This window comes from Tribolium madens, unplaced genomic scaffold (assembly GCF_015345945.1).
Source record: "Tribolium madens isolate multiple individuals breed KSU strain unplaced genomic scaffold, Tmad_KSU_1.1 Scaffold_97;HRSCAF=244;Tcas5.2_LG3a, whole genome shotgun sequence".
In the NCBI taxonomy this organism is placed as follows: Eukaryota; Metazoa; Arthropoda; class Insecta; order Coleoptera; family Tenebrionidae; genus Tribolium; species Tribolium madens.
The window spans coordinates 13,950,519-13,967,993 of NW_025401069.1; the positions used below are offsets into that span (position 1 = coordinate 13,950,519).

The 17,475-nt window shown below is 36.6% G+C and overlaps 7 protein-coding genes across 7 annotated transcripts in view; 5 read left to right on the top strand and 2 right to left on the bottom strand.

Moving 5' to 3' along the window:
* The first annotated feature begins 101 nt into the window (after nt 1-101).
* Nucleotides 102-2,235, top strand: LOC123014500 (WW domain-binding protein 11). The gene is made up of 5 exons (XM_044413652.1): nt 102-259; nt 311-436; nt 490-587; nt 649-897; nt 946-2,235. The coding sequence occupies exons 1-5, from the start codon at nt 196-198 to the stop codon at nt 1,735-1,737; spliced, it is 1,329 nt and encodes a 442-aa protein (XP_044269587.1). The 5' UTR covers nt 102-195; the 3' UTR covers nt 1,738-2,235.
* On the bottom strand, nt 2,183-5,860 carry LOC123014501 (arf-GAP with dual PH domain-containing protein 1-like). The gene is made up of 4 exons (XM_044413653.1): nt 5,692-5,860; nt 3,788-4,013; nt 2,952-3,730; nt 2,183-2,901 (listed from the first exon to the last, which is right to left on the bottom strand). The coding sequence occupies exons 1-4, from the start codon at nt 5,771-5,773 to the stop codon at nt 2,837-2,839; spliced, it is 1,152 nt and encodes a 383-aa protein (XP_044269588.1). The 5' UTR covers nt 5,774-5,860; the 3' UTR covers nt 2,183-2,836.
* Nucleotides 5,861-5,954: 94 nt separating this feature from the next.
* On the top strand, nt 5,955-6,756 carry LOC123014503 (thioredoxin, mitochondrial-like). The gene is made up of 4 exons (XM_044413654.1): nt 5,955-6,062; nt 6,115-6,313; nt 6,363-6,486; nt 6,535-6,756. Exons 2-4 carry the CDS (start codon nt 6,147-6,149, stop codon nt 6,652-6,654), a joined length of 411 nt encoding a protein of 136 aa, XP_044269589.1. The 5' UTR covers nt 5,955-6,062; nt 6,115-6,146; the 3' UTR covers nt 6,655-6,756.
* A 1,011-nt stretch (nt 6,757-7,767) lies between these two features.
* LOC123014883 (zinc finger protein 142-like) lies at nt 7,768-9,504 on the top strand. Its single transcript, XM_044414180.1, has one exon. The coding sequence runs from the start codon at nt 7,768-7,770 to the stop codon at nt 9,502-9,504; it is 1,737 nt and encodes a 578-aa protein (XP_044270115.1).
* Nucleotides 9,505-10,674: 1,170 nt separating this feature from the next.
* Nucleotides 10,675-15,082, top strand: LOC123014340 (dynein intermediate chain 3, ciliary). Its single transcript, XM_044413398.1, has 4 exons — nt 10,675-10,979; nt 11,032-11,245; nt 11,297-11,558; nt 13,717-15,082. The coding sequence occupies exons 1-4, from the start codon at nt 10,849-10,851 to the stop codon at nt 14,973-14,975; spliced, it is 1,866 nt and encodes a 621-aa protein (XP_044269333.1). The 5' UTR covers nt 10,675-10,848; the 3' UTR covers nt 14,976-15,082.
* Nucleotides 15,083-15,253: 171 nt separating this feature from the next.
* LOC123014341 (brain protein I3-like) lies at nt 15,254-15,920 on the top strand. Its single transcript, XM_044413400.1, has 2 exons — nt 15,254-15,439; nt 15,484-15,920. Exons 1-2 carry the CDS (start codon nt 15,391-15,393, stop codon nt 15,753-15,755), a joined length of 321 nt encoding a protein of 106 aa, XP_044269335.1. The 5' UTR covers nt 15,254-15,390; the 3' UTR covers nt 15,756-15,920.
* Nucleotides 15,902-17,475, bottom strand: part of LOC123014339 (ecto-NOX disulfide-thiol exchanger 2) — a 5,427-nt gene continuing 3,853 nt past the window's right edge. The window contains exon 7 of the mRNA XM_044413397.1: nt 15,902-16,502. Coding sequence (XP_044269332.1) covers nt 15,981-16,502 — 522 coding nt within the window. The 3' untranslated portion in view covers nt 15,902-15,980. The remainder of the gene's footprint in view (nt 16,503-17,475) is intronic.

Genomic DNA, 17,475 nt, shown 5'->3' on the forward strand with positions numbered 1-17,475 from the left:
TACAATCACCAATTTTTATTAACTCAACGTGGTGTCTTTCACGGCTTTAAAATCAAAATTTATGTTTGTTTCAGACGTAAAAACGTTAGTCGTTTCGGGCATTCGAGTGTAAAGTGATTCGGCCGTGTGCACATGTGTGGTTTACAATGAGTTTTTGAGGTGAATTTTGTGGAAATAGACTAGAGTGATATAAAAATGGGGCGCAGGTCGATTAATACCACTAAAAGTGGTAAATACATGAACCCCACGGACCAAGCCAGTAAGAGAAATGTTTGGGTTTGAGGTTAGGTCACAAAATGTTGTCTTTTAGGAAAAGAAGCCCGGAAGCAAGAATTAAAAAAGAACAAGAAGCAAAGACAGATGGTGCGTGCTGCTGTCTTGAAAGGAAAAGACCCCCAACAGATTTTAGAAGAAATGGAGAAAATTGACCAAATGGGTATTTTTTTCTAGTTAAATAACCGTAAAACTTGACTGTTTTTGTGATTTTAGAGTATAATGTTTATCAGCCGTCGCCCTTAAACGAGAAAGTCCTGAAAGATAAGCGAAAAAAGCTCAGGGATACGTTAGATCGCGTCCTTAGTATGTATGTAAGTGGGGAATTTTTCTAATTTTTCTCAATTGGTTGGTATTAATCGTGAAATGTTTTAGTATAAAGACGATCCGGACAAGTGGGCCGATTTGAAACGAAGACAAGCCGACTATGAGCATAAAAGAAACCAGTTGGTTGCATTTTACGAGTCTGTTAAAAGTGCACAACAAGTCCAAGTTGACGAAATTCCTCTCCCACAACTCCCCCAACAAGCTACCAACGCCCCAGCGCAAATCCCCCTACCTTCGGAGCGGAAACAAGAACACACGATTTATTCCATAGCCACTGCGTTAAAACTCCAAGCCTTGGTTTGTATAAACCACCGAGGAAATTTCTTATTTATTTGTTTAAATCAGGGTCAACCTGTGCGTGAGCCCCCTGGCTGTCCTCCCGGCCCCCCACCTGACATAACCGACGACGGCGAAGTCGACGACTTTGAGGAGGAAAAAGAGGAAACGACCGAAGACTCCACCGACATTGACCCCGCCTCCAAGCCCACCTCCCTCCAACAGAAAATGGTGGCTTTATCCGGGCAAAATGTCGACGATTTTATGAAAGAAATGGAAGTCGTCCAGAAAAAACTCGAGACTAAAGAGGACGAAACTAGGAAAAGCCATCTTGAACCGCTCATACCTCCCGGTACGGACCTCCCCCAACCCCCCGCCCCGCTTCTCTTCCCCAATCCGGGACTGCGATTACCGCCAGGTCCGCCCCCTGGGCGGCCTTTACTCCCACCAGCGCCCCCACCGGGATTACCACCGCCGCCTAGAATGCCACTTAGAATACCACCGGCGCCGCCTAGGATGATTCGCTTGCATGGGCCGCCGCCTACGCTCCCTGGGGGGCCATTAGGGACACCGAATGTGTTGTCAGCAGCCCCGCAACTTATCAATCGGGTTGAGGGGGCCAAACAGGGGGCGACGATCACGGCAAAGCCGCAAATTCGGAATTTGAGTGCGGATGTTACGAGGTTTGTGCCCTCGGCGTTGAGGGTCAAGAGGGAGGATAAGAAACATAAACCGAATACGAGGACGTTGCACGAGTTGAAGCAGAAAGAGTATCATTTGCATCAAAATGCGCATCCGGAGCAACATACCAAGGATGATGCCTATAAACAGTTCATGGAGGAAATGCAGACGTTGTTGTAGTTTTTAGTTGTAATGAAAAATTACAGGTTCCTGTAATGCGGATTTTTTAAACCTTGATTCATGCACAATTGTTAGAGCAACACCTATAAACAGTTTAAGGTGCAAGTGAAGGCAAAGTTAATTAACAAAATTACAGGTTTTTGTAATTCGGATTTGCACTCAGTCCTTGATTTTTGCGTAATCCTTTACAAAATAGGGATCCAGAGCCACTTATAAAGTAAAATGTTTATAAACAGTGTGGAAGAAATGCGTGGTTTTGAATTGTAATAATTTTAGAAAATTGCAGGTTCCTGTAATGCGGATTTTCACTCAAATCTTGATTTTTGCATAAGTACGGATCCAAAGCCAGTTTACAAAGGATAATAACATGCATAGTTTTTAATTATAAGAATTTTAACAAATTACAGATTCCTGTAATGGGGATTTTAATCGCAATTTAATAAAGTCGCATTGTATATCTTATATTTGGCAAATGGATAATACAAACAACGGTACCTATCATTGTAAATATTTACTTAAAATAAAAAATAAGGAGCAAGAGTCAAACAATTGTGACCACTGAAAAATAAAACCGTTCGTTTCCCGTGTTGGAAGAAAAAAAATTTGATCCTCGCTCCCATTCGGAATATTATAAAATAAATATAAACGAAAGAAACACAAATTGATACATTTGAGCCATTTAAAAAAAAAGTGGCAGTGAAATATTTGTAACTATTGTTGTGACCAAACTAAAACAATGCTTTTCAATGATGTATCAATTGTTTTCCTTCCTTGTACAGATCATAAAATTAAAGAAAAACGAGACATTATTGCTTGAACTGTGAAAATGAAAATTGAACAAAACAATTATGAGATCATATTTTTGTAGAGAGAGAGAGAGCAAACAGTAGTACAGCATTGTTCAAAACAATTTACATTTAGAGCGGCTGTTTTTTTTATTCAGTTATTTATTTACAAATTACTTTCACTTCACAATATAAAATAGTTACCTGTACTTCAAGATGAGTATTTATGAATGACAAATGGATAAATTGTATAATAAATACAGGACTAGGTATAGTGATGAATGAATGAAAGTCAAATGTTTGATATGTTACGACTACCTTGGCGAGAAGCGACTTATCGAGTTCGTATTGGCCCTCTTTCGCACCAATCGTGTACAAACTGAAACACAAAAATAACTAAAAAGTACAGATTCCTGTAAAATTACTCACTCGCTTCGTCTTGCCTCGTCAGCGGTCGTCCCAACACCCTCTCAATCACTTCAATCCACTCGTCTCTTTCCGCCTCCGTTTGCGCCGACAAATTAAACACCCGATCTGGTGTCGTCAACGCGAACGAAAACCCCTGATCCCGCACCCCCGCCGACACCCCAATCCTCACACTATACCCATCCATGGCATACCCGAGGAAAATCTCCCCTTTGGGATGCGCATCCAACGGCTCATCATGATACATCAACTTGCGATTATCCAATGTAAACCAGCGTTTTTTGAATCCATCACTCGTCCTCGGCCCCGTCTTCCACAACCATCCCTCTTTGGCGAAGTCCTCGGTGAGGAAACCCAACAAATCGGACTCGTTCGCCGACGGATAGGCCACTTGGAGGCGGTGCAGTTTCGCACACCGAATCGCCATATACCAATTTGTTATCACTTCACCATCTTCATGATATACGAAAATATGACGCGTTGTGCCGTATTTGAGAAATGTCAATTGAAGCGATGCCGGATATTCCATTTTTTCCGGTGCAAAAACCACATTCAATTCGGACACTTCCAATTCGGCCTTGGGACTTTTCTTCTCACGAACGAAATATTTCAGCGTGTTTTCGGCTTCGGAAAGGACGAATTTACGCGAATGATAACGACTATCCTCTTTACCGCGTTTCATGAGGAAACCCTCCATGTAACCGCTTACGTAGACTAGTCTTTGCGATTGACAGAATTCTTCTCTTTGGTATTTAGCTCGGATCCATTGCTCGATTAACACTCTGAAATTTTTTTATAAATTAATTTGAATCAGTACAGGGAGAGAGAGGGGGGCTTACTGTGGATCGTTTTCTTTCGGTCTTCGATAACAAGGGGGCACACGTTCTTCATATTTCAGTTTCGATTTTATATTTCCCACTTCTTTCATACGTTCGACTTGAGAGTCCTCCCAACGATCGAGCTTCAAATGTTTCACTTTGCTTATATGCACCCCCATGCTGCGGTGAACACCCGAACATCGGGTGCAAATGAAAATACCCAAGTTGTACGATGCCCATTCTGGATCTAAAATTAAAAAAAAAAAAAAGATATTACAAATAAAAAAACTCAACGATATGTTTAAATTAATGTGGGCTGTGACCCAAATTAAGTTGGCAATATTTGATGACTTGTCTAATATGGTTTCCAATGTTGCCACTATGATCAGAAAAAACTCACTTTCTTGATATTATGACGAAACATAATGACAAAATCTACTTCTAAATTAATTTAATTAAATTTCACATCAAGGTGGCATGTGACTTTTAAATTAAGTTGGCAATACTGAATGACTTGACTTGTTTTCCAAAGTAATTTCAAAAGCACAGGCCACTTTGTCCACAAAACTGTCACTCTTTTGATATTATGACGAATTAAAATAAATTTTAAATCAAAGTAGACTGTCATATCTTGTTTTCCAATGTTGCCAATTTAATTTCAGACACTGTGATCACAAAAAAACTCACTTTTTTGATATTATGACGAAACAAAATGACAAGATCTACTTTTAAATTAATTTAATAAAATTTCACATCAAAGTGGCCTGTGACTTTCAAATTAAGTTGGCAATACTGAATGACTTGACATAACTTGTTTTTCAGTAAGCAAATGTAACTTCAAAAGCAAGGCCACTTTGTACACAAAACTGTCACTTTTTTGATATTATGACGAAATAAAATGACAAAATCTACTTTTAAATTAATTTAATTAAATCTCACATCAAAGTGGCCTGTGATTTTCAAATTAAGTTGGCAACATTTGATAACTTGTCATATTTTCTGTTTCCCTATGTGGCCAAATTAATTTCCAAAGCACAGACCACTTTGATCACAAAAAAAAACTGGCAGCACTTTTTGATATTATAACGAAACAGAGTGACACCACTTTTTTTAAATTAAATTTCAAATCAAAGTTGGCTTAAATTAAGTTGGCAATACTGAATGACTTGTCATATCTTGTTTTCCAATGTTGCCAATTTAATTTCAAAAGCACTTTGTACACAAAAAACTGTCATTTTTTTCTATATTTTGACGAAACAAAATGACTAAATCTACGCATTTATCATACCATGCGCTTGGAAATCCCTTTATCTGAATTTTTATCGCAATGTCTACGGAAACTTGATATTTAAGTGTTAAAATAAACACACATTAAATTCTCTAAATATAATTTTGAGAGAATGCAAAAAAAACTGGTTATTAATATCATTTTTTTCCATTTCTGATATTTGATAACAAATTTCACGTTAAAAAATTTCCGTATTTGTTATTCCGTGAAAAGATAATCAATTTATAAACGGTATGAATTTTGTGTGACAATCGTAGTAGGCCGGCCAAATTTGTCGTGGCCAACTGAGCCAAACCTAATTATTTAAGTTGCTAGGCATTATAATAAATGAATGACAGATGTATGTCAAAGTGAAGTCAAGGCATTGCCTTCTACTTTAATAAGATGAGAACGAGGTCACAGTTAACTGTGACAAAAACAGTCAAAAATGACAATTTTGTCATCGCCAACTGTCCAACAAGCGTTTATCGTCAATTATTATTAATTGCGTGCATTCTCTCGTTATAAAAATAAGTCTAGCGATTGAATAACAACAACAACATTTGAAGAGTCAACATACTAGGATAAAAAGCAACAAAATGCTCCCTTTCGTGGGTTTGTTTACAAGTTTCGAGTCATGGCCTCGAGTTGTACTCACTTTTGCTCCCACAATCGGCACATGTGTTATTTCCTGGTAGTTTCAACAGTTCTAATAACACTTTTTCGTTACGATCGACCATAATTCGTCCGTAAATCACAACAAAACAACACTAAAACACTTTTTAAAAGCACAATGGTGTCGTCGTGTCGTCCATTTTGCTTGTTGTTTTGACATATTTGACAGTGACGCAAACATATTTTATGGCCCTTGGCCAGTATGGATTCTGGTTGTTTGTAGAAACTTAACCTTTCTAGACTGTTTTCAATTTCAGGTTGTGACAAACGGAATTTTTGCGTAAAGAAGCACGAATACGATTAGATGTCTCAACCTAGATGACGCAAATAAATTTTATTTATGTATTTTACGCAGTATGGAATTTGGTCGATTTGTGAAAATTTGACATTTCTAGGCTGTTTTCAGGTTGTGACGAGTAAATTTTCGCGAAGTGAAACATGAATTCGATTTTGAAACCCAATACGGTTAGAAGCCTAGCCAAGGCTTTCAACCCTAATCGCCTAGGTTGTGTCCGTCATGGGTCGTTTAAGGTTCAAGATGACAAGGATTTTCTCGAGAAAGTCGAGAATAGCAAAGAACCGGTGATTGTTGACTTTTTTGCGACGTAAGTTTTGCATGATTAAAGGTCATGAAGTGAGATTGTCATTTTTCAGGTGGTGTGGACCTTGCAAGGCTCTTGAACCTAGGTTGGAAAACATTGTTGCTAAAAGAAACGGCAAAATCACATTGGCGAAAGTCGATATCGATTCTATGGGCGAATTGGCGGCCAAATATGAGGTAAAAGTCACCAAAATCGTGGAAAAGTAGCCCAAAAATGCGTTTTAGGTTAGCACAATTCCAGCTTTAGTTGTTTTTCGCAATGGGAAAGTCCAGGAAAGGCTAACTGGGCTCCAAGATGAAGACAAACTCAGTCTCTGGGTGGACAAAGTCTTGCAGTCAAAGTAGGGAAAATGATCGAAATGTGATTAGAAGCATTATTATATGTAATTGTTCGATGTACTTTAGATGTTTTAAAACTTAATACAATAAATTTGTTGAGTGTTAAAACTAGCTTTTTTTTTACTCCAAAACCGACAAAAATAGCATTTTTCTTATTTAATTGACCCCTAAAGAAGCAATTTGCCGGCCTTGACATTTTAACAGACGGGTGATAAAAGATAAAGCCAAAATTTTGCAATTTTTAAACAAATTGCAAAATAAAGTATGAATTTTCAATGGTAGTTCAAATTGAACGGTTTTGGGTCCAAATTTTGAAAAATTTGATTTAATAATTTACATTGCTTTTAAAAACAAAACGTGCGTTTAAAAATTGTTAAAAAATTGCGTTGTTTTGTGCATTTTGTATATTTATAATTGTAAAAGTTATTAATATTGAAGTAGCTCAAGTACGCGGTAGCTCATTTTGCAATTCAAATAAATCTACAAGTTAGGTAATTTGAATTTTTTGAGTTTTAGCAACAAATTTTTTTTTAATGGCATTTGGTCACAGTTTGGGCTTAATTGTGATAATGTTTTTATTGTGAAAAAAAATACCATGAAGTGTTGCCAACCGTACCTGCGTAGTTTTGTACTTTGTAGGTTTTACCGACAAATTAATTTTTTCGTAGCATTCGGTCACAGTTTGTGTCTAATTGTACAATTCTTATAGTTACAAATAATTTTTTACATTTTTTATTGAAAATAAATGACCTTGAAGTGTTGCCAACCGTACTAGGTCGGTGTTTATACTTGAATTTCTCGCATTTTACCCCCAAATTAATTTTTTTTGGTGGCATTTCCTCACAGTTTGCGCCTAATTGTAATACTTTTTGCGGTTAAGAATTTTATTATGTGTTTTTCTCCTATTTTTTTGGGGATTTTTGGTTTGTTGGAAAAGTTGTAGTGGGCGTGGGAGTAATTAACAGCTGATTGTCAAACAATCACAAATTGGTGAAAAATGGAATTAAATGTGTTAAAAGTGATGTTGAGAACATTAAAAGCGCCACTGTGGTGGTAAGGTGGCAAAATGTGTCAAGTTTCATTCAAAAATCGTAACTCTGGGTGTGTAATTATGTAAGAATGGAAGGAGTACAACAGCCCCCTTGTACGTGTCAATGGTGCGATTTTGTGACACTTCCAAGTTTGCTGAATCACCATTATGAGAAATGCCACGGTTCGCGTGAATTCAAGTGTGACCACAACCCCCCTGAAGCCTACTTCTGTAACTATTGCAATTACACCACCCAGTTTAAAGTAGCCTTAAACCAGCATGTGAAGACAACACACACCACTAACCCCCCACTTGATTACAATATAAAAAGCCACATTTGTAGTGTCTGCAATTTTGAAACATCCTCGATTTTATTATGGGTAAAACATGGCCTAGCCCCCACCGAATGTGGAAAAGAAATCACCAAGTCATGGTTCCAATGCGACTTCTGCGCCATCATCAAGAACCGTAAAGTGAACCTCGAGTACCACATCCTCAAGAACCACACCGATTCTGCGTGCATAAATTGGTTCAAATGCGAACAATGCGACTACAAGTCATTCCGTAAAGCGACTTTGAAACGTCACATGGCCATAATCCACGCCACTGAAGACACCCGTGTGCACCCATGCGGGTTTTGCCCCTATCGGGCACACACCAAACACACCCTCAAAGACCACATCAAATTCAAACACACGCCCCCTGAAGACATCCAATGGTACAAGTGCGACTATTGTTTGCACCAATCAAAAAGCAATCGTGAGTTGCGCGCGCACTTTCTCACCAAACACGCCCCTCCTGATGAAGTCACGTGGTATCAATGCACCCAATGCGACTACAAGACGAAACAAAAGCAACTCTTGCGCACGCACACTTATTATCATCATACTTCAAGTGATGAGATTAAGTGGTTTAAGTGCGAGGAGTGTGATTACAAGACTAAATACAAGCATAATTTGCGATTACACATGTCGAGGAGGCATTCAGCCGCGTTGTATGACACCGAACAGTGGTTTAAATGCCCTCAATGTGAGTTTAAAACACGCACAAATTTCCACTTGATGGATCATATTAATGTGCAACACTCGGGGGGCGAAGAAAAGTCACTCAAGTGTGATTTATGCCCGTTTCAAACCGACCATAAGTATTACATGGATCGGCATAGATCGACTCATGACATCAAGTGGCATCAGTGTCAAAAATGCAACTACAAAACTAAACTAAAAATGTGTCTCACTCAACACATCTATAATAAACACACCGAACTTGAAATCAAGTATTACAAATGCGAGTTTTGCTCGTATAAAACCCGAAATGGGGCGAAATTGCAGCCCCATATCGTGGAGAATCACTCCGATGCGAAGGAGGTGTATTTCAAATGCGAGCATTGTGATTATAAGACTAAATTGAAGGGGTTGATGAAGTCGCACACTATTCGAAAACATGCCCCACCTGAGGAAATCAAGTGGTTTAATTGCGATCAGTGTGATTATAAGGCCAGGATTAAGTTTAATTTGACCCAACATTTTAAGACTCATCATTCGAGTAATGAAAAGGAGTTTGGGTGTCCTTTGTGTGAGTTTAAGACGAATCGAAAGTATTATTTAAAAAGGCATCATTTGCTTATTCATGCCACTCCGGATGAGATAGAATGGGTCAAGTGTGAGTATTGTGATTATAGGTCGAAGGAAAGTCGCAGGATGAAGGGACATGTCAAGAGTAAACATTCGAATGTGGATGATGTGAAATTGTTCAAGTGTGAAAAGTGTGATTTTAGCACTAAGAGGCAGAGGGTTTTGGAAAGACATGAGAGTAATAAACATTGATGGGTGGTTGGCTTCCGCTTTTTGATGTTTTTCGTACTAGGAAGGAATCTTTTATGCTTTAAAATATTGTAGTTTTAGGATTTTTTCTCGGTGTCAGTGCCTGTGAATTACTTGTGTGCAATTTTATGAGATCGCTTATTTATTATTAAATTATAAAATTTTCGTAAAAATTTGTTTTGTTAATAAATATTTTCCTATGAATGCGTTTTATTTCTGATAATTTAAAGAGTTATGGGTTTAAAAGTTACTGTTTTTGGAAACTTTTTTGTTTGTTATATTATTATTAATTATTACACCCTAAGGCTTATGCTTTTAACCTTATTCTTAACTTTATTACTCAATATCTCAAATTTTACGTCTAGAAAATCATATTGCAAGCATTTTTACGACTTAAGGTGAATTAGGTAATTTTTTAAACTTGATCTCAAATAATGTTTTATGTACCGTGCGATCAAAAAAAAAATTTGAGTAGGCGGTGATTAAAGTCCTTCAGATGGCAACCCTGATTTGTGATTTTTGACATCAAATGTCAGCGGAAACTTTGACAAGTTTGCGTTTTATTCCTTTTGAGTGAAATAATGTTCACTTTAGAGCAGAATTTTTTTATTGGTGTACAAGAGGAAAAGGGTGGATGGCCATTTTCACTTTCAGTTTGCCTAGAAAATTTCCAGCCAATGTGTTGCCAACTGTAGAATTTAATCGACACCTACTTTAATTAATTTTTTATTTGATCGCACGGTACTTTTAGGACCTCTAGAAATGTAAAAAACTTTATATGGATCAATTCTAAAGTTATTTTTTTTTTATTTTTGTCGAAATTTTGGTCGATTTTTCACACCCGGAGCGGTCTAGTGTCAATCTATGTATATATTTTATTTATTTTACCCTTAATAAAAATATTTTATTAATATTTATTTTATGGAATTCAATTTTTTTAACTTAAAAATATGTCTGGTTGCATATCCTATTTTTGAACGACGCAAATTCGCGCGAATAATGGGCACACGTGATTGGTGCAAAGTTATGAAGCAACATTCTTACTTATTATTATTATTATTATTATTATTATTATTATTACACTTATAGTTCTATCAATTTTTGTCATTTTGAAGGCCACATCATTTTTAAAAATTACAATAGAGCATAATTACCAACTTAAACATCATAGACAAAAAACCCCAATTTTGGCAATTTTGTTTAACCAAAAATTTCTGAAAAATGATCTTGTTTTTCCCCGTAGTCCTAGAAACATCGATTTATTCCACTCTATGATTCCACTCAAAGTCAGGTCAAAGTGTCAATTTTTGCGTTTTTCGCCACACCTCGACTTGAGAAGAAAAAAAAATGGATATTAATTTCGTGTACCAAAAGAAACGAAGCGAATTCGGAAAACAATGCATGTTTTCGGACAAGGGCCCCGAACTGATCGACAATTTCCCCTCAAACAAGAAACTCTTACGCAACTACATTCTCAGGTATTGAAATTTCCCACATCGAAATAGCATAAAACCGAATTTTTGTTTTTAGAGACCCGGTTTCACGGTCGACTCATTGCGCCCCCATCCAAGCCCAACACTACCTCAACACCACCCGCGCCGAATACACCAACGCCGCCATGAACCACATCGAGGGGGGCTGGCCCAAGGATGTCAACACCGCCGACGAGGAGCAAACCAAAAGGTACCGACGCAAAGTGGAGAAGGACGAAGGGTTCCATCACACAGTCATGCAACTCTGTCGCGTACTATAGTTAATTAATTCAATTAATTTTCGTTAATTGTAATTTGCGTAGAATATGGAAAATTGCATTTTGCAAAATAACGCGATAAACATCTACCAGCAGTATTTCTCGGATGTGGAGGCGACCCCTTTGGTGGAGCGCAGCTCCGCACGGACTGTTAACGTCTACCAGGACCAAAGTACCCCAACTCGGCCTGTGACCCACATTTCGTGGTCCCCCGACAACCAGACGAAACTCGCAGTCTCGCATTGTAATCTCAGTTTTCAGGCTGTTGTCCCCAATCAGACTACACATTCCTACATTTGGGAAGTTGGTAATGACCCCCATGTTATTATTAATTGCATGATTTTAAGGTGGCAACCATGCGAAATTTCAAATAATCCTAACGTCAATCCAGTGTTGCCACCAGATCTGGTGATTTTTTGCAAATGAAAATGATATTCTTTTTTAATCTTTTTCGAGTATTTTTAACGTTTTTCAGACAGAAACTAGATTAATTTTAAAAACTATCAAAAAGTTTAAAAGTAGTTGTTTATTTAATATATATTTTAGTTTTAAAATTAAATATTTTTATTTAGTTTTAAAATTGTAGTGAGAAAGTTAAAAATCAAGTTGTTGCTTTTATTTTACTATAAAATATCATTAATTTGTTTTTTTTCCAAAAATGTGTATAATTGGTTGCATATCTCACAAAATGTTATCAAAACACCTCGAAAATTTAACAAAATAAGCCCAAATACTGTTATTATTACTTTTTTCGAGTGTTTAAGCACGTTTTTCAGATGAAACAAAAAAATTACGAGGAAACAAAAACAGACGAGAAAAGAGTTATTTTTGCACATTTCTGGCGTTTTAACGCAATTATTTCGCAAAATTGTGTTAAAAATCACAAAATTAAGCCGAAAATAACTAGATTTTTGCCTTTTTAAGCTGAAAACACCGTTTTTTTGTGGCATTTTGCCAAACCGAGTCAAAAATTACTAAATCGTTAAAAAAAAGATAGATTGTCTTGGATTTTTACTCAACTTTTGGCCTTTGACCATTCATGTAAGAAAACGTAAACTTACGACATTATTGGAAAGTAATCTTGTAGTCTGGTGAAAATAACCAAAATAGGTGTAAACTTAGAAACTTGGTGAATTTTATTTTTATTTTTTTCCCATGCAGCAAAAAATACTTAAAATTAACAACGTAATTTACATGTAATTAACATAGGATAGCAAACATAAAGATATTTAGTAGTGATGAAGTTAAAAATTATTATTTTTTTTTATTTTATTATAAAAATATCACTAATTTTATGTAAATTTTTTAAAACAAATGTGTATAATTGGTTGCATATCTCAACTTTAAAAAAATTAAATGAAGAAGTTAAAGAATCAGTCTTAGAGTCTCAATATCGCCCCAAACTTTCCTCTCGTTGCTTTATTACAATTAGATTACAAAATTTTGTTTGAAATAATCCAAAAATTTTACAAAATAGGCCCAAGATGCTGTTATTTATGCTTTTTTTATAAGTTTAAGCACTGAGATAAAAACAAAAAAATTACGAGAAATTTTGTTTAAACAGATTGAAAAATTACAAAACTAAATCAAATATGCCTAAAAATCGCAAAAATAAACTGAAATTAATGTTAATTCGATGGATTTAATTGTTTTTTTGAGTAAATTTAAGTCAAAAATAAGCCGAGGAAACATAAAATTTGGTCAAAAATGCTTTTAAGCGTGTTTTTTTTTATCAAAATTCAGGTTTTTCTCAAATCAAAAAAATGCGAAAATAACGTTACTGTTTTTAACACGTTAGAAACGCAATTATTTGGCAAAATTGTGTTAAAAATTACAAAATTAGTCCGAAAATCATTAGATATTTGCTTTTTTAAGTGAAAACTTCAAATCGAGTCAAAAATCACTAAATTGCTATAAAAAAGATTGTTTTAGATTTTTCCTCAACTTTTGGGCTTTAACCATTCAGTTTTTGTAAAAAAAACCGTAAACTTTCGACACTCTTGAAAAGTAAATAACCTAGTATTAATCTGGTGAAAATAGCTAAAATATACTCTTTTTCATATTAATGTGCATCAAGTAGGTTGGAGAAGTCTAAATGAATCTTTAATTTAAAGTCCGATTTACACAAATAGTGTCATTAATGTCATTCAAAACAAATTTAATCACATCAATAATGACAAAAATCTTTGTTTGCTATCCTGTTGATTGCGTTGTTAATTTTAACTATTTTTTGCTACATGGGAACACATTTATTTGAAAAAATAATTTTTGGGAAAGATTGATTGTTTGAATTTTCGCATGGTTGCCACCTTAAAATGATCTCTTTCAACGACTACTTCGATCACAATTTTTCACACTCGAAATTGGTGGATTTTATTTTTTTGAGATGGCAACCCTGTCTCAATCTTCCCAAAAAAATTCAAAAAATAACATACAATAGCAAACATGAAGACCCCAATTTTCAGAAAACCCCAATTTGCCGTTGCACATCCTCAAACCGGAGCATCCGATCGTATGTCTTGAATACAACCAAAAGGACCCCAATTCGCTCGTTAGTGGCATGTTCAATGGGCAAGTGGCCGTATGGGACACCCGAAAGGGGCACGAACCGGTCGAATTAAGCGTCATCGAGAACAGTTATCGCGACCCCGTCCATAACGTCCTTTGGATCAACTCCAAATCCGGCACCGAGTTCTTCGGCTCCTCCACCGACGGCCAAATCAAATGGTGGGACACCAGGAAGTTAACCGAGCCCACGGAGACCCTCATCTTGGACATAAGTAAAGACGACCAATCCATGACCAATGCATTGGGGGCTTCCTGTCTCGAATACGAACCGACGATCCCCACCCGTTTCATGGTAGGCACCGAACAGGGGAAGGTCATCTCGTGCAATCGCAAAGGTAAGACGCCCCAGGAGAAGATGATGGGGCGATTTGCGGCCCATTACGGCCCCGTTTTGGCCCTCCAACGCAATCCGGCCTTTTTGAAGAACTTCCTCACGATTGGGGATTGGACAGCGAGGATTTGGTCGGAGGATTGTCGCGAGAGCTCGATTATGTGGACGAGTTTCCACAGGGCGTTGCTCACAGATGGGGCCTGGAGCCCCACTCGTCTCTCGGTGTTTTTCACCACGCGCAGTGACGGGATTTTGGATGTGTGGGATGTGCTCCAGCAGCAGAAGCAGGCCTGTCTGGGGGTGAAAGTGTGCGATGAGGCGCTCAAGTGTCTTCGGACGCATGAAATGGGGCGATTGGTGGCGGTGGGGAACCAAAAAGGGACCACTTATTTGGTGGAGTTTAGCGAGAATTTAGCAATGTCGAATAAGAATGATAAAATGTTGTTGACGGCGATGTTTGAGAGGGAGAGTAAGAGGGAGAAGATTCTGGAGGCGAGGAATAGGGAGATTCGGTTGAAGTTGAAAGCGAGAAGTGCACAGAATGTTCCAGAGGAAGGGTTGGAAGAGGAGGGGAAACCATCAGCGGTTGATTTGTTTATGGATAGTAGTGTGGTGCAAGCTGAGAGCGATTTTTATGGGGTTGTGGAGGCGGAAATGGCCGATCCGGTGCCCGAATTGCCCCCTGAAGAGGAGTTTGTGGGGGGTTTTGATGATTTTGAAGGGGAGACAGCCGAGGAAAGTCCGGGTGAAGTGAGCGAGCCAGTGGAAGAAGCACCCAAAGAAGTGAAGAAGAAGGGCAAAGGAAAAGGGAAGAAGAAGAAATAAAGAAATTCAAAATCTGGTAATTTTTAGTTCATCAGGTTGGTAAAGAAAAAGAAATAAAAAATGAAAACATCAACGTTATTTATTATTTGTCACATCATAATCTTTCAAAGCACCTAAAGGAATAATAAAGTGCACAAGGAAGAAATAATAATGCGATAATTGATATTTTATTAGAAATAATCTGGTAATTTTAGGTTTCTTAGGTTGGTGAGGAAAACAAATATTTTGTGCTAGTATATAAAAAAAATAAATTAAAAATGCGTTTAAACCAACTTTAAAGCTAATGTTTATTGAAAATAATTGTTTTTTACCTGACAAAATGATAATAAATTTTATGTTGGCACACCTGTGCTAAATGTCACCCATCAAGGTTATTTAATATATTTGTTTGTCACACGAAAAAATTGTGCTTGAAATGAACAAAGAGCCGCCGCCTCCATACTCCGCCGCGCCCCCATACTCAGGTACGTCTCCTCCGCTCGCATTAACCTCTAAAAGTGCGTTTCAGGGGTGCACCAGCCTCCCAATTACGCCCCCATGATGCCCCCTTACTCGACATGCCCGCCTTCGTACGGGGCTACAACCCAGACGACGATCATCGTACCCGAAACCGAGGTTATAATCGTGGGGGCTTGTCCAGCCTGTCGTATCGGCGTCTTGGAGGATGATTTCACATGTTTGGGGCTGTTGTGCGCGATTCTGTTTTTCCCGGCTGGTATTCTCTGTTGTTTGTTGTTGAAGGAGAAGCGTTGTGGGAACTGTGGGGCCCGTTTTGGGTAAATTTATAAGCGAATATTTTATATTAAATAGGATTATTATCAAGAAAGAATTTGTATAAAATGGGGTGATTGAGACTAGTCATGTTAGCAATAATTAAATATTTCATGTGTGAGAGTGAATAAATATGCCAACAAAATGGAATTGCGGCAAACAGGGTGCTCAAAATTTTTTTTTTATTCCTTTCTAACCTTTATTCAACTATAAATAAATAAAATGACTACAGTTTCAATTCTTGGCCGTTGTGTTAAACGCGTTGAAGATCCACCGCCGCTCGATATTGGCCCCAATCCCCACCAATTCTTGTTTAAACACATTCGGGAATCGATTCATCACCAATTCGATGTCTGAGGGCCTTAAATTAGCCTCTAATTTGCTCACATACGACCAAATGTAATCTAATCCGGCCCCAAATGGGTGCACATTGAGAAACGCCGAAATAATTCCCACCAATTTTGCATCACATTCGTTCAATTTCTGAACATCACAAGTCGTCGATTCCGATGTTGTTGTACTCTCGGCTTGATTACTCTCACTATCATCAAGAGTGATAACATCTTTATCACTTTGTTTTGTCTCCAATTGTTTTAGTTTCGATTGGAGATCTTTAACTTTGGTCTCTTCTTCAGTCTGGCGTCTTTTAGCTTCAATTAGTTGCTGTTGCATCCCTTGAAGTGTTTGTTGCAATAATTTGAATTGTTTGTCTTTGTCGTCCAATTCTTTCTTGTAGTCCATTTTAAGTACTTCGACCTTAACAAAAAAAAATTGAGTGAGTTAAGGGGGCAGTCTCTAGACAGTGTTACATGGGATAAATTCAATTTTAATTTTAAAATTAGTGTTTTTCAATTTTTTTTATTGATCCCTGAACCTTTTTCAGGAAAACAATATTTAGGAATTTAATTATAAAATGAAGTAGAAATTATGCCGATTTATGACAAATCGCAGCTTCCAACTCAAAAAGTGGAGATTCGATCCCCTTTCCGACATTTTTTTTTCAAAATTTTTCAATAAAAAATATTGCTAATTTAGGGACTATTGAAAACACACTTTTTTATTTGTGATTTTATTCTTTAAATTAGTATTTTTCAATTAAAATTGTTTTTTTTTCTGTTGTTCTTTTTGTATTGGTCACATTGAACCTTTTTTGTAGGAAAACAATAAATAGGAATTCAATTATAAAATAATGTACAAATTGTGGTGATTTTGACAAATTGGAGCTCCCAACTCAAAAAGTGGAGGTTCGATCCCATTTCTGACATTTTTTTTTGTTTTTCAAAATTTTTCAATGAAAAATATTGTTAATTAAAGGAAACTGTTGAAAACAAATGTTTTTATTTGAGTTTTTATTAATCTTTAAATTAGTGTTTCTCAATTATTTTTTTTTCTGTTAAGTACATACTTTTTTATTGACACATAACATTTTTTTTAGGAAAACAATATTTAGGAATTTAATTATAAAATAAAGTACAATTATGCTGATTTTTGACGATTCGAAGCTTCCAACTCGAAAAGTGGAGGTTCGATCCCCTTTTCGACAATTTCTTTTTCGAATTTTTTTAATACCAAATTTTTCTAAATAAAGGAAACCGTTGAAAACACATTTTTTTGTTGAAGTATTTTTGGTTTTTAATCCTTAAATTAGTGTTTTTCTATCAAGTACTTTTTTATTAATCACATTAAACCTTTTTTCTAAATATTATTTAAAAAATTAATTCTAAAATAA